The sequence below is a fragment of the Diachasma alloeum genome, unplaced genomic scaffold (genome assembly GCF_001412515.2).
Source record: "Diachasma alloeum isolate Michigan unplaced genomic scaffold, Dall2.0 Dall_scaffold_00289, whole genome shotgun sequence".
In the NCBI taxonomy this organism is placed as follows: Eukaryota; Metazoa; Arthropoda; class Insecta; order Hymenoptera; family Braconidae; genus Diachasma; species Diachasma alloeum.
In genome coordinates this window covers 1,786,095-1,800,300 of record NW_021680428.1, presented here as the reverse complement: position 1 = coordinate 1,800,300, position 14,206 = coordinate 1,786,095, and the positions used below count along the sequence as shown (strand labels likewise).

The 14,206-nt window shown below is 35.4% G+C and overlaps 2 protein-coding genes across 6 annotated transcripts in view; one reads left to right on the top strand and one right to left on the bottom strand.

The window, feature by feature from the left end:
- Window positions 1-990: 990 nt before the first annotated feature.
- Window positions 991-4,593, top strand: LOC107038849. The gene is made up of 5 exons (XM_015258151.1): window positions 991-1,118; window positions 1,606-1,798; window positions 1,862-2,010; window positions 2,813-2,956; window positions 3,918-4,593. Exons 1-5 carry the CDS (start codon window positions 991-993, stop codon window positions 4,591-4,593), a joined length of 1,290 nt encoding a protein of 429 aa, XP_015113637.1.
- A 3,491-nt stretch (window positions 4,594-8,084) lies between these two features.
- Window positions 8,085-14,206, bottom strand: part of LOC107038850 (potassium voltage-gated channel subfamily KQT member 1) — a 61,057-nt gene continuing 54,935 nt past the window's right edge. For all 5 annotated transcript variants that reach the window (XM_015258156.1, XM_015258152.1, XM_015258153.1 and 2 more), the window contains 4 exons: window positions 12,450-12,546; window positions 10,977-11,275; window positions 9,867-10,063; window positions 8,085-8,337 (listed from right to left, as the gene is read on the bottom strand). In XM_015258156.1, coding sequence (XP_015113642.1) covers window positions 8,171-8,337; window positions 9,867-10,063; window positions 10,977-11,275; window positions 12,450-12,546 — 760 coding nt within the window. In that variant the 3' untranslated portion in view covers window positions 8,085-8,170. The remainder of the gene's footprint in view (window positions 8,338-9,866; window positions 10,064-10,976; window positions 11,276-12,449; window positions 12,547-14,206) is intronic.

Below are 14,206 nucleotides of genomic sequence, written 5' to 3'. Positions count from 1 at the left end.
GAGATAGAGCCTTAAAACCTATTCCATTCGATTCCTGAGGAAATTTGGGTTCCCGATAGGCAGATAGACGACGCAGAATTGCGTTTTTCGATTTCCTATACCCTATACAAGACGAATTAAATTAATTTTTTTTGGCTATTTCGTTTTTCGCGATTATCTCGGTAACTATGAGAGATAGAGCCTTAAAACCTATTCCATTCGATTCCTGAGGAAATTTGGGTTCCCGATAGCCAGATAGACGGCGCAGAATTGCGTTTTTCCACTTCCTACACACTATACAAGATGAATTTAATTAATTTTTTTTGGCGATTTCGTTTTTCGCGATTATCTCGGAAATTATGAGAGATAGAGCCTTAAAACCAAATTTGGGTCCCCTACACCCTAGCCAACATTGTTTTAATGTTGGTAACCAACATTGCCCCGACATTAGTGTCCAACCTTGCTCTAATGTTGGTAGCCAGTATTGGCTTGACCCTGGTAGCCAACATTCCTCCTCCATTTGCTGCCAACATTGTCGCAACGTGAAAATTTCCGACTTGCCTTTGCAATTATGTTCAAGTGACTAGTTTATACAAATCGGCATTTGAGCATTCTACCCGAGTGGAAATTCTGTTCAGGTATCAAGTAGAAACTGATCAAGTCCGATCCGAAATTCTGATCAGGCATGTTACGCCCTTGCCTTAGGTTCTTCCACTAGGGTACGTCTAGAAATTACTGCACAAATTGCATTCTCCCTTCTATCGATGAAATTTGCGATAACCCCTTTCACAGACTGTTATCTCTGTGTGGCAGATATCAATTGAATGAATAAATAAAAATCACAATAAAAAAACTTGAACATGATTTCGTGAAATCATAACACGCAGGGGTGCTTCGAGTGTTGCGTGAGGTGCAATTGTTATCAGGACGTCACGCGAAGTAAATGCACCTGGTGAGGGAACTGAATAGCGTAAATCGTTGGTGACAACCGTTAAATTGCTCGGATAAGCCATGCGTTACCTTCCATCCCTTGCTAAGCTATGTAGGAGCTTTCGATTGCGCAGCAGAGAATTTCTTCGGGAAAATACACTCCATGGATTCAATTACTTCGTTGATCCGAGTCGACCTGTTTGGGAAAGGTATTTCAGCTTTTATTCGCGGAAAAGGCGTTTCCATCGTGGATTTCTGAATTATTACTCTCAATTTTGTGGATTGTAACTCGAGAAATTTTATTGCTAGACTGTGTCTGAAAAAATGTTGGACGAGGGATAATTTTGTTTTTTCAATTACTGATAAGCATTTTAAATCTCACAGTTTCTTCTGCAGTAATTTTCTGATTTGTAATTCAATTTTTACTTTAGAAAGAGTTAAATTGATGAGTTGTCGAGTTTTATTTAATTTAATTAATCATAATTAATTTAATTACTACTTTAATTTAATTAAGCGTTAATTTAATTGTTTTCTGTATCATATTATTTTGAGTCAACAAACAGTAAAATTTTCAATGATGTGATTTTTTTGGGAAAAAATACAAAAAAACTGATGAATTTCCAATCATTTTCATTTTTTAACGGATTATTCTTGCAATTTGTCATTGATTTTTGTCTCCATCCATTTGTTATCAAGAGTACTATGGTTCCTATGCACTCTTGCCTCGTTGGGCGCAGCAATCTGTTCGATTGCAATTACCCTCATAAAATTTACAACGGCGCCGATGCTGACAGTGGTCCACATGCCAAAAAGCGACGTCCCTATTCTATTTCCGGCTGTAATCGCCTGTCCATCTTCGGAATACTTGGATCTGCGTAATTACACTGAGGTACTTTGTTCTTCATATCTCTTCGCAGAAGAAAAAATAGTAATGCGATGTTGCAATGTGCAGGAGGAGAGGAACACTCTCATAAAATTGTACGACTGGAATTGGAGGGAACTGGAGATCCCGAAGTCGTTTAAAGTCACGCCTGACCTGCGACATTTGTTTGAGAATTCTATGCCGGACTGCAAGGACATGTTTCGAAATTGTAGCCTCAAGTGAGTGGATATGGAATACTCATTCACTTTTGTTTCGAGAGGTCCGCGGGTCTTATTATTAGGTGTATAACTTAATCTTTCCTTTTTTTTTTTGATTGAGTGCGGTGTCTTACTTAAAATTTAAATAAAGATTTTAATAAACGTTTCAAATGTTTTAATTTAATTTTTGTTAATACGAGGGAAAAAAAGAAGACTGAAAAAATGAGATAATATGAGAGAGAATATGCCGCATTTTTACGCACGTGAAATTTCTATAATAGAATTTGGCGACTTTACCATAAAATTCAATTGGATTTCTATTGAAGTTCTATTGAAAATTTTACTTAGTTTTTCGTCGATTCTATTGAATAATCCTGAAGCTTTTCTGAGTTATTTTTCAATAGAAAATATTTTACAGAAACAATCAATGAAATGAAACCTACTCTATTGAAATATTTTCTATAGAAATTCCTTGGCTGAAATTTTCCAAGTTTTTAAATTTATTTTTTCAATGAGGAGGAAAACAGTGAAAAAATTCTAGATAATTTGGAAAAAATTTTGAGGATTTTTAGGAAATATTTCTTTAAAAAAAGTGAAAAGTTTTCTTATCTTCAGGATTTTTACGGGAACCTAGAAACTGTCTTCCTTTGTGACCCCAAATTTCCAATTTGCCCCTATGTTTGAGAATCCCAAAAAATCAGCAATTTTCCCATTAAAAAAATGAATTGCTGTCAAAATGCCATATTTTCTCCACCAAAAACTGAAGATGAAGACTAGCTGAGTCTGACATGCAATATTTCTTCTAAATTTTCTGAATCCGCAGGGATATTCGTTTCCACTGCTCTGCAATGTTCGTCACCGTCAGTACACAGCAAGGGAAGTGCTGCGCCACCCGACCCTTCGAAATGACCATTTACAAGGCGCTTCCTACCATCAAATTTATCCCGATATTCGACAAAAGGATGAAGTAAATTTCTATCTATCAAATTGTTGATGTAACACTGCAGGAGAAACACCTATACCATTTTTCGATAGACGACTGAACATTTTTCTTCAATAGAATATTTTTCTAACAAAAATATTCCGTTGATCTCATTACATTTTTTCACTCCACTAAATTTAAAAAAAAATTACAGATAAATCTAGCGCATTTACTTGACAATTCTATTAGTTTTTCACCGATTCTATGGAGATATTTACTATTCAAATCTCCCTGCCTAATTTTTTTTGTTAAATTTTTTTAGTAATAAATTTATGTCGAAGAACTTCTAGAAAATATCCTCATGAGATCAAATTCGCTTGATTTCTTTCTCTAGAATAATTTTGGTTGAACATGTTTACTGAAAGAAAATGGTACGAAAAAAATAATGGAATTTTCTAACGAATGCATTAGCTTGTTGAATAAAATTGTTTCATCTACATAAAAAAAATTGGTGGCAGGATAATGTAACACTATGCAAATTCAACACAACACATAGCCTATTGAACACAAATTTTTTCATCACCCAATCAATTCAACATATTGTTAAGTCAACATATAGTGTATTGAACACATTATTTTGTCAACACATAATTATTTAACACGAACTTCATTCAGCACGTACATTTCGGGCAGCGACACATATTTTTATTCTACGGGAATTTGTGAACAAGAGCGAGGCCTTTTACTTGCCTGTTTGAATCGGAATGAAGAGTTTTCTATTTACTATACGAATTTTGTAGTGATTAATCTACATATGAATTTTGTCTGAAGAACCAAATAAACTCATTGATTATGTATTGAGTGAATGCATTGTTGAATTCATGTTGTGAGGAATTTGTTCTGTGTTGAATTGCCCATGTATTGAATTTGTTTTGTGTTAAATAGTCATGGAACCAAAAAAATTAAACGACCCGGAACCAATAACCGAACTTAATTGTCCTTTCAGTCTGTATTTTCAGCCGCATTGGTTTCTGCCCCGTGGAGGCCCAATTAGTTACCGACTAATCCACAATGTCTCATTCTCTATATCCATGCAAGTAACAATAACTCAGGAAGGAGCTAGGCTGTTTGATGCGAGCACTCGTGGTTGTATAATGCCCGACGAAGGTACATCCCCTTCAGAGTGTCAAATCGATTGTCAGAAGGCGGTGTTGAAGGAGGAATTGAGCTGTGTTCCCTGGTGGATCAAAGGAGACAGCACACCCACTTGTCGTCTGAGCGAGTACAATAAAATTATCAGAAGTAGAACCAGATTCGATAAATGTTATGACGACTGTCCTCTGCTCTGCAACACTACCTGGTACAATATCGATAAAATACATTTGTCAAGTGAAAACGTGACGTCAATCTCCGTGAAGCATTGGCCACTGGTGGGGTACAAGAGGAAAGTCATATTCGGGTTGCTGGAACTTCTCGTATCTTTCGGTGGAATCATGGGACTTTTCCTCGGATACTCAGTCCTTACCACCGTTGAATTCATCTATTATTTTACGCTGCGACCTTATTGCGGGGCTATTATATCCGAGGAAGAACGTAATGTCGAGAGTATTCGAGTTTTTATTTTACCGAGGAAAAGGAAACCTCTGGACAGTTACAGTCATCGCAGTTTTCATGTGGAATAGAACTTTTTCGCCGATTGTGAGAGCGATAACTCGGTGACTTAGGAATTCGGGTGAAAAATTCATTTGCGGGAGATTTGTCAAATCGATTGTCAGAAGGCGGTCTTCAGGGAGGTATTGAGCTGTGTTCCCTGGTGGATCAAAGGAGACAGCACACCCACTTGTCGTCTGAGCAAGTACAATAAAATTATGAGAAGTAGAACCAGATTCGATAAATGTTATGACGACTGTCCCCTGCTCTGCAACACTACCTGGTACAATATCGATAAAATACATTCGTCAAGTGAAGGCAGAACGTCATTCTCCGTGAAGCATTGGCCACTGGTTGGGTACAAGAGGAAGGTCATAGTCAGGAATCATGGGACTTTTCTTCGGATACCCAGTACTTACTTCTGTTGAATTCATCTATTATTTCACTCCACGACCTTGCGGGGTTATTATATCCGAGGAAGAGCGCAATGCTGAGAGCATTCGGGTTTTTGTTCTACCGAAAAAAGGAAACCTCTGGACCGTTATAGTTATCGCAGTTTTTATATGCAGCAGAACTTTTTCACTGTCTGTGAGAGCGATAACTCAGTGAAAAACGGTGCTTAGGTCTTGAGGTAAAAAATTAATTTGAGGGAGATATATCTCAATGGGGATTCTTTTATTTTACGATTCTGTAGATTTTCGTTTTAATGTGGACGTAAGAACTAAACAAGGGTCTGCAAGAATTTTACGAGTTGTACTTAACTCAAGAATGTTACCATTTCGTGGAAAAAGTCGCGTAAATATCGAGAAAAATAAGAAAGACGAGCACAAAGCTGCTAAGAAAAAAATCAAAGTTGATGGGATAATAATGAAATGTCAAGTTTTCTCGAAAATCTAAAAGAATTTCGAATTTTAAAGAAGCAAGGGGACCAACGCCACTCAAATCCAAACACTGCTTCTTATTTATTACTTTCCTCAACTCCACCGTCTACAGTTTTATTGCACACTCAGGCTCAACAGTCCCAACTTTTTTTTTTTTTTTTTTCATAATCTGGGTTTTTCTCGCGTCATTCCTCTCTTGACTTCGACGTTATATTTTCTCACAATTTACTCACTCATTAATATCCAAATGCACGTACAGTTTCATATTCAAAAAGCTGCGAAATATTTCAGCAGAATTCGGAAAAGATATTATTTTCAGCAGACGTCCGATAGAAATTTCTACCGAATGCTTTTCTCATGAGACTCCCTCTGAAAGACAATCAAATTACAACAGTTTCCCCATTTTCCTGAATTTCTCCAACGTGAAATGTTGTAATCTCAAATAGACCAGTTCATTAACTCAGATGAATCAATGGCTCGACGATAAGAACAGACAATGAAAAAGAATGAAAAGAATCACTGACCTTCTTTCCGCCAACAAATCGATGAATGCCACCATCCACAAATGATATCTACAAAGCCACGAAGGTGAAAAATAATTTCACTATTTTTAAAAAATAATTAGCATTTTATTTTTCATCGTAAGTGACAGCGAAGACACTTTCAGTAGAGAAAAAAAAAATCATCTCTCAAGCCTTAAACTACTTACAATAATTATATATACTTTGTTTGGTCTATCGAAGCTTGTACGATAATTTGTTTACTCAAATTGCTCTCTTGTATCAATGCAATACGTCCTCCTAAATTTGCATCACTGTGCAGATTGCTCTTGTCAAAATGCAATTTAAAGTTTGTATAATTATAATATGTATATTAATAATCCTATAAAAAGTTATTTAAAATTCTCTCTTCATTAAATGGTCGGTTTTTTCTTACCTATTTCTACTTTCTCCTTCGATTTTAACCGTATTTTCTCGTGAATAAATGTCATTCCATCGCACTGCGTTTCTCTATAAATGCGATAGACGGGAAAAATAAATATTATCGCGTGATCTCAAAAGAGAGCCCCTGAAATGGATTTGATCATACGAAGAATTGGCGTTTGATTCGCAAAAGCTTACAATATACATTTTTTTTCATTTTCACAGTAAAATAGAGAGCATGAATGAACTTAATAATTTCATAAAATAGTAATACGTGCAAAAAGTTGAGTTATGAGAGGCCGTTGATAATATTTCTCTCTTAAAATACGAACTTACGATGGCAAATATTGTCTCCGTGAGTCACGGATGTTTCTATGTGGTTTTTCTCTTCTCTTCATCTTTTTGGTTACTCTATATACGAGCTGGATACATTGTGCCCCGAGGGAAACTCCGACTGAGGGTAGAAATTCACCCCCTCATGAGCCTATACTCTGGAGAGCGTTGTAGTCTTTTTCCTTCTAGACGAATGGATGAATTAAAAAACGAGGAGGGATAAACTATAAACGCGTACAATTATGATTTATCGTCAATCTTGGGATTTTTTTTGCTTCCGAATGGAAGCATTGCACTCGTCAAATCAGGGATTTCAAATTTTTTGGGTCAGGACAGCTAGTTTTGGTATCAGGAGTTCGAATGTGATGTTTTTAGTGTGTGATAGACCGTTATTCGATAATAACTGAAAAATAATTGTTTAAATGAATCCAATAGTGATTAAAGGATTTTTTTCCAATGCCATTTTGACCGAGTTCGATCACGAGATTGACATTCGTTATTGTTGAAAAAAAATATTTTGAAACTAGGGAAAGGTAAAAAATATTAATGTTGGGGCAATGTTGGCTGCCAACGTTGGGACAATGTTGGCTACCAACATTAGGACAATGTTGGCTACCAACATTCGGACAATGTTGGGGTAATGTTGGGTGTCAGCTTAACGCAATGTCGGCTGCCAACATTCGGACAATATTGGCTGCCAACGTTGAAACAATGTTGGCTGCCAACGTTGGGACAATGTTGGCTACCAACATTAGGACAATGTTGGCTACCAACATTCGGACAATGTTGGGGTAATGTTGGGTGTCAGCTTAACGCAATGTCGGCTGCCAACATTCGGACAATATTGGCTACCAACACTCGGCCGATGTTGTTTACCAGCATTCGGATAATATTGTCTACCAACATTCGGACAATGTTGGGGTAATGTTGGGTGTCAACGTGATGCAATGTTGGCTGCCAATATTGGGATAACGTTGGCTACCAACGATCGGGTAATGTTGGGTCTCAGCTTAACGCAATGTTGGTATAATGTTAGCGGCCAACGGTGGAAAAATGTCGGCTGTCAATGTTGGGACAATGTTGGCGACCAATGCTGGCTGCCAATGTTGGTGTAATGTTGGGTGTCAGCTTAATGCAATGTTGGGACAATGTTGAACTCAATGAATCATTGAATTCAATTTAAAATACATCATCATCGAAGTTCCATTCGGAAGCAAATTGCTAATTTATTACCAAAAATATATGGACTACATTGTGACGAAAACAATTTCCAATATTCAGGGAAAGGTCAGAAACTTCAATGTTGGGGTAATGTTGCCTGCCAACATTGAGGCAATATTGAATTCAATGAATTATTGAATTCGATTTTAAATACATCGTCATAGAAATTCCATTCGGAAGCAAATTGCTAATTTATTAGCAAAAATATATTGACTATATCGCGACGAAAGCAATTTCCATCTTGTTTTCGTTCATGGCTGATCTATGCTACCCCCAGGATCAATGGAGCTTGGTGATATTGGTAGCGTAGATTCGGAGGCGCCAAGCAGGGCTGCCCTTTCGCATGACGTGTCCTCGCCCTCGTTCTCGGTATTGTAGTCATCGCCCGTTGAACGCCCTGGATCACACTCCACGGTTACTGAAATGTTCCGTCCAGTTGATCGATAGAAATTTGTTATTCAAATTGAGGCTTATCAGACGCGAAATTTTCGTTTTCAAACATTAATTCTTGAATTTATACGTTCGTTTTTACTTGGAGTGAGAGAAATGGAAATCCATCCTGTAGCCTCGTTTGAGTTGACGCTGATTTAATCCTCGGATTAATTTCCATAATAACATATTATCATTTCCATAATGACATATTTATCTATATTTTTTTCTTTTATGTTTTGTATTTTTTTTATTTTTATTTATTTATTTTTTTTGTTATACAGATTGAATAAACTGCCCGAGGAAGAATGCATATACCAGTCGAAACGCAGGCAAATTATTACATTTTTCGTTTGTTAAATTCTTTTATTTCGTTTGTGGATGACCGACTGGAAGGAGTTTTTTTTTAATGAACAATATGAACAGTTGGATGATTAATTGAAGTAAGGGAGGTAAAGTGTGACATTCGCTTTCGCAAGACCGAAAATCCCAAACTTTAATGACAACGATTACAGAGCTTTCGTGAAGCGGTAAAACGATTCTAGTAGATTTAGGTCTCAGCTGAGTTTTTGAGGAATATCTCCAAATCTACGGGAGATAGCGAAATTTACATAATAAGCTTTTTTGTAGAGCGAATTGAGGCCTATGAAAAAGATCTTGACAAAAATTTTAATATCTCCCTTAGATTCCGAGATATTCATTAAAAACTGCTTCCGAAAAATGTTCGCTTTGAAACGATGGAGAGTAGTCTTTCCTTTAGCAAACAAAGGGTAACGAGGATCAGATTAAGGGTCACAAGGGTCAGAGTAAGGGTCAAATAAGACTCGTGAAGGTTAAAAACCAAGGGTCAGACACTAAAGGATACCAGGGTCAAAATCAGGATCATGAGGGTCAAAATAAGGGTCATGAAGGTTAAAATAAGGGTGACGAGGGTCAAAATAAGGCTTATGAGGATCAGAGTAAGCGTCTCGAGGGCCAAAATAAGGGCCGCAAGGGTCAGAATGGGGGTCACGAGGGTCTGATTAAGCGTCAAAAAGGTCACATTAAGGATCGAAATTCAGATTAAGGGTCCAAATAAGGTTCACGGCAAATTTGGTATTCGAAATTAAAACCCCAAAATTAAGGGTCAGAAATGAAGAGTCACGACTCACGAGTCAGAGTAAGGGCGATGGGGGTCATTAGGCGATTGGCGAGGGGAGCCAGCAGGGGGCGTGGCCCTCTAGTATTGTAATAATTATTAGAACAGAAATTCCGAAAGAGTATCGCCCAGCCATTCTATGATGATTAATTAATGAAGCCCTACACTTGACTTTGGAAAATGAAGAAAAAACACATGCAAGTTCCCTATTAGGGAATGAAAAATTTAAATTTTTCCCCATTACTAAAATATCTATCTTTCCAATCACACCGGATACACGAATTTGAATGCTATCAGATGATTGCCTCTTCATTGAACTTAACATTCATGAGAAGTTACTCCGCAGATTAATGACAGTATTTAAAAAATGGTTAACTAACCCGTGGATTTATCGTATCGTCCGTTGACGGTGGAGGGTCGTAACGTTGAAATTGCCTCTTTTCTTGTTTCGGATAGAGTAGGCACAATGATAACGACCCCATCGTCCCTGGGCGATGGTGAGCCAGCCGAATATGCGGTCGCCGGTCTCATCGCTGAGGATTCATCCAGATGAAACAGGTGTGGTGGGGCTATTGAGCTGAAGGGCAGAAAAGCTTCAATACGAAAGACCGATGTGATCGATGTACGCCGTAAAGATGAATGATGGAGCTGAATGAGATTATGAGAGATATCTCTGGCTCGGGTGGAGTGAATACTCAATGTGAAATAGTAGGTTTCATTACGTCGTTTGTAAAAAAATTGAGGGACAAAGACAATTTTCGTGGTTCTCAGGTTTATCATTGATCGAGTTTTTTGTCTATGTGTCATTCATTTTTATAATGCATTTATGAGGCGGTTATTGAATACCATTCTATGAAACATGAATAAACGAGTCATAACTGTCCAAATCATTTAGGTCGGAGGGAAATAGAATCCAAATACAAAATTTCTGATATGAATAAAAAGAAGCTGTGACTCAATATTCCAAATGAAGTTTTAATTTTTAATTTGGTGCTGATAACACGAGATGACAATATTCTAAGCACGGAATTATATTGATGAGATGAACAACAGATTAATTGAATTACCGTGTGAACTATCTGAAAATTGATAACAGTGTGGGCGCGCAATTTTACCAGAGTATCAACAAACATTGAATTCCAGAAATTCACAGTCTAAAGTGTGTTCTAAAAGAAATTGAATCGTAATTATGATTAAAATCCTATTCAGTGAGCGTAGGAATTAGAACATGAGCAAATCATTTATTGTAATATGAAAATTTAAGAGCTGATGAATTGGGACATATGATTCTCATCGGTCGTATTGTTTTGTGCAGTGAGAATAATTATAAACAATTGATTGAAAAAAGGAATAAAATTGAAATTATGAAATTTTCGAACGATGAAACGAAAGAATACATTCATGAATGGAATAATTTAATAGAAATTTCAACAATGGGTTTTTCATATAAAAATAAAAATACGTAAATTGTATCTGTCAATATATCAAACCTTAGAGTGACACGTTTTTTGACTCTGCTCCCTAAATCCGAGTATCCCCGATGAATCTGCCGTGGTTTCTGGGGTTTCATTTCACGCTGGGTCTTCGACGTTGGTGAACTTGGCTCGGACAACTGCTTGTCCACCAGTATTGGCTTCAATACAGTTGTAATTGTGGTAGTTTCTTCCGGACAAGTGATGGGTGGGTGAGGCACCTTGTAGGATTCAGCCATTGGTAGCGACAAAAGTCGCTTTCGATCCTCCATATATAATTCAATTAGTTGGTCCAATTTAGTCTCAATATCGTCGACCTGAAAGATTCGTTATTTCGTTCTTTTTTTCCCTTTTAATCCATCGCTGGCAAAAATTTCATAGAAAATCATAGAGAATTCGCCAACTAATTCTATTGGATTTCTGTTGAACTTTCCGTCAAGTTTTGTTTTGCGAACGTTTTATTGTATTTAAAAAATTCCATCATTTATCTGCGCTTTTTTTTCAATATAAATGCTCAATGGAGAATATTCTATAGAAAAAATCAATAGCATTTGATTTTGCAATACAACTTATTCTATTGAGGTATTTTCTATAGAAAGTCCTCGACTCAAATTCTCCAAGTTTTTTTGCTTGATTCGTCAAATGAAAGAAGAAGAAAAAAATTAGTAGAAAAACCGAGAAAATTAACTTCGAAGAAATCCTATAGAAAATGTCTCAATAGAAAAAGTTCTATACAAAAATTAAATTCTACTGTTTTTTCGATGAAATAGTTTCTACTGAGCATTTTCTATTAAAAAAATGCGTAAGGAAGCTGCGGAATTCTTCAATAGAATTGACCAAAAACTAATAGAATTTTCAATAGAAGTTCAATAGAAATCGAATAGAATTTTCTACCGAATTCAATAGAAGATTTCACTAGATTTCTATCGAACTTTCTATTAGTTTTTGGCCAATTCTATTTAAGAATTCCACTACTTATCTGCGTGTTTCTTTCAATAGAAATGTTCCATAAAAAATATTCTATAGAAATTTCTATAGAAAGATGAAATTGTACAATTTTTTCTATAAAATAGTTTCCATTGGACAATTTCTTTGAAAAACGCTAAGTGAAGCTGCGGAATTCTTCAACAGAAACGGCCAAAAATTAATGGAATTTTCAATAGAAATCCAATAGAATGTTCTACCGAATTCAATAGAACATTCCACTAGGTTTCTATTGAACTTGCTATTAGTTTTGGCTGATTCTATTGAAGAATTCCGCAACTTATTAGCGCGCTTCCTTGAATAGACCTGTTCAATGGAAAATATTCTATAGAAAACTTTCTATAGAAAGATGAAATTTCAGTGATTTTCAAAAAATGCTCAGGCTGCGGAATTCTTCAACAGATACTAATAAAATTTTCAATAGAAGTTCGATAGAATTTTCTATCGAATTCGCTACGTTTTTCTGTGAAATTTGTTGGGGCGTGATCAATGAAGGATATACTGTACCTGTCGCTCTACTTTAACTACTCTGGAAGCCAGACTGATCTTTGACACGTAAACGTCCCGTGCTTTTGAGCCCTGCCTCCCGAGTATTTGATCTAATCTATGCAAAAAAAATGAAAATATCTAATTTCACAATTTTTTGATGGTTTAATTAGCATACAATGAGAAATTTCAGTTCTGCAAGCCAGAGTGAACACTAATTTCGCGATTTGCAAAGCACACAAGCATGTGGAGGGTAAATAATACTGGAAAATAACACATGCAGATATAGATTAAATTGAGTTTGACATTATGTATTTACAAAATTTATGTTCCACTGTAGAAAAAAAAATTAATTCAATTCACAGTTGACGAAAAGTTCTTAACTCACATTAATTTGATCGGGGGGGGAGGGGGATCATGACATTTTGGATTTCACTGAAAATTCAATGAAATTCCTCAACTTTTAGCAGATGGAAGACGGGGATTCCCCAATTTGCTTGAATTTTCAATCAAAACATGAATATTTAGCACCAAATTACGCAGAATTTTTAATTAATTAGAAATTCAAGAATACGTTGGCCTGGATTTTCCGGGTTTCTATCAATTTTCATGGAATAATTCAACTGAAATTTAAAGTTTTTATTGATTTTTCCATAAAATTGGGAATTTTCATATAACGACATAGTAGGAAATTTTACGTAAAAACCTAGCTACTCCCCCGAAAATTCTATTATTCTATTATTTTTTTTATTGACTTTTCATTGGAAATTCAATTTGTTTTTACCGATTTTATTAGAAAATTCTACAGCTCTTCTTTAATTTTTCAGTTTTTCGTTAACCTTTTTTAATTTTTTTTTGCGTTTTTTTAATAAAAGTTTTCGATCGAATTCATTTTAGAGAAAAAACCAGTCAAGTTTCTACTTATCATACAACTTCTTCTATTGAAATATATTCCAAACGAATTCCTTGACATGAATTTCCCAAGTTTTTTCAACTTAAATTTTATCTTCTCATTAAAAAAAATTGAACAAAAACATTTGGAAAATTTGAATCGAGAAATTTCTGTAGAAAATATCTCAATAGAATAAGTTATACAGAAAAATCCAGTTCCCTTCATTCTGTCTGTAAAATATCTTCTATTGAACATTTCTATTGAAGACAAAACACGCAAAAAGCTGCGGATTTTTTCAATAGAATCTCACAAAAACTAATAACATATTCAATAGAAATTTACAATCCTTTGCTACTGAATGATTTCTACGTTTTTAAAATTATTTGCTTCATTTTTTAATAAAATTTCACGGGTGAAAATTCCTTAAAATTTCAGTGAAACTACAGCGCAATAAAATTTTTCAAAAATTACCAGAAAATGCAGACCAAATTATTCAAACGATTATTTCCACTCGATTGAATAATAAAAAAATTATAACGATAAGAATTTCCAACAATGACCAGAAATTTCAGGCAAAATTGTTCAAACGACGACTTCCACACGATCGAATAAGCACTTCAAACCCCTGAATAATAATAATAATAACGAAGGGAAAGACAATGGGAGCTAGTAACCAGATAATACAAAATCAATTATTATAATAGATTATAATGATTATTATTATTCTATTATTATAATTTTCGATAATTATTTTCTGATTTTCACGATTTTTGAGATTTTCTAGATTTGAAGGTTTTTCTAACAATATCTTGAAAAGTCTATAATCTTTTAATAATTATAACAATAGCAATTGAAAATAATTTTCTACCGAATTCGCTAGGTTTTT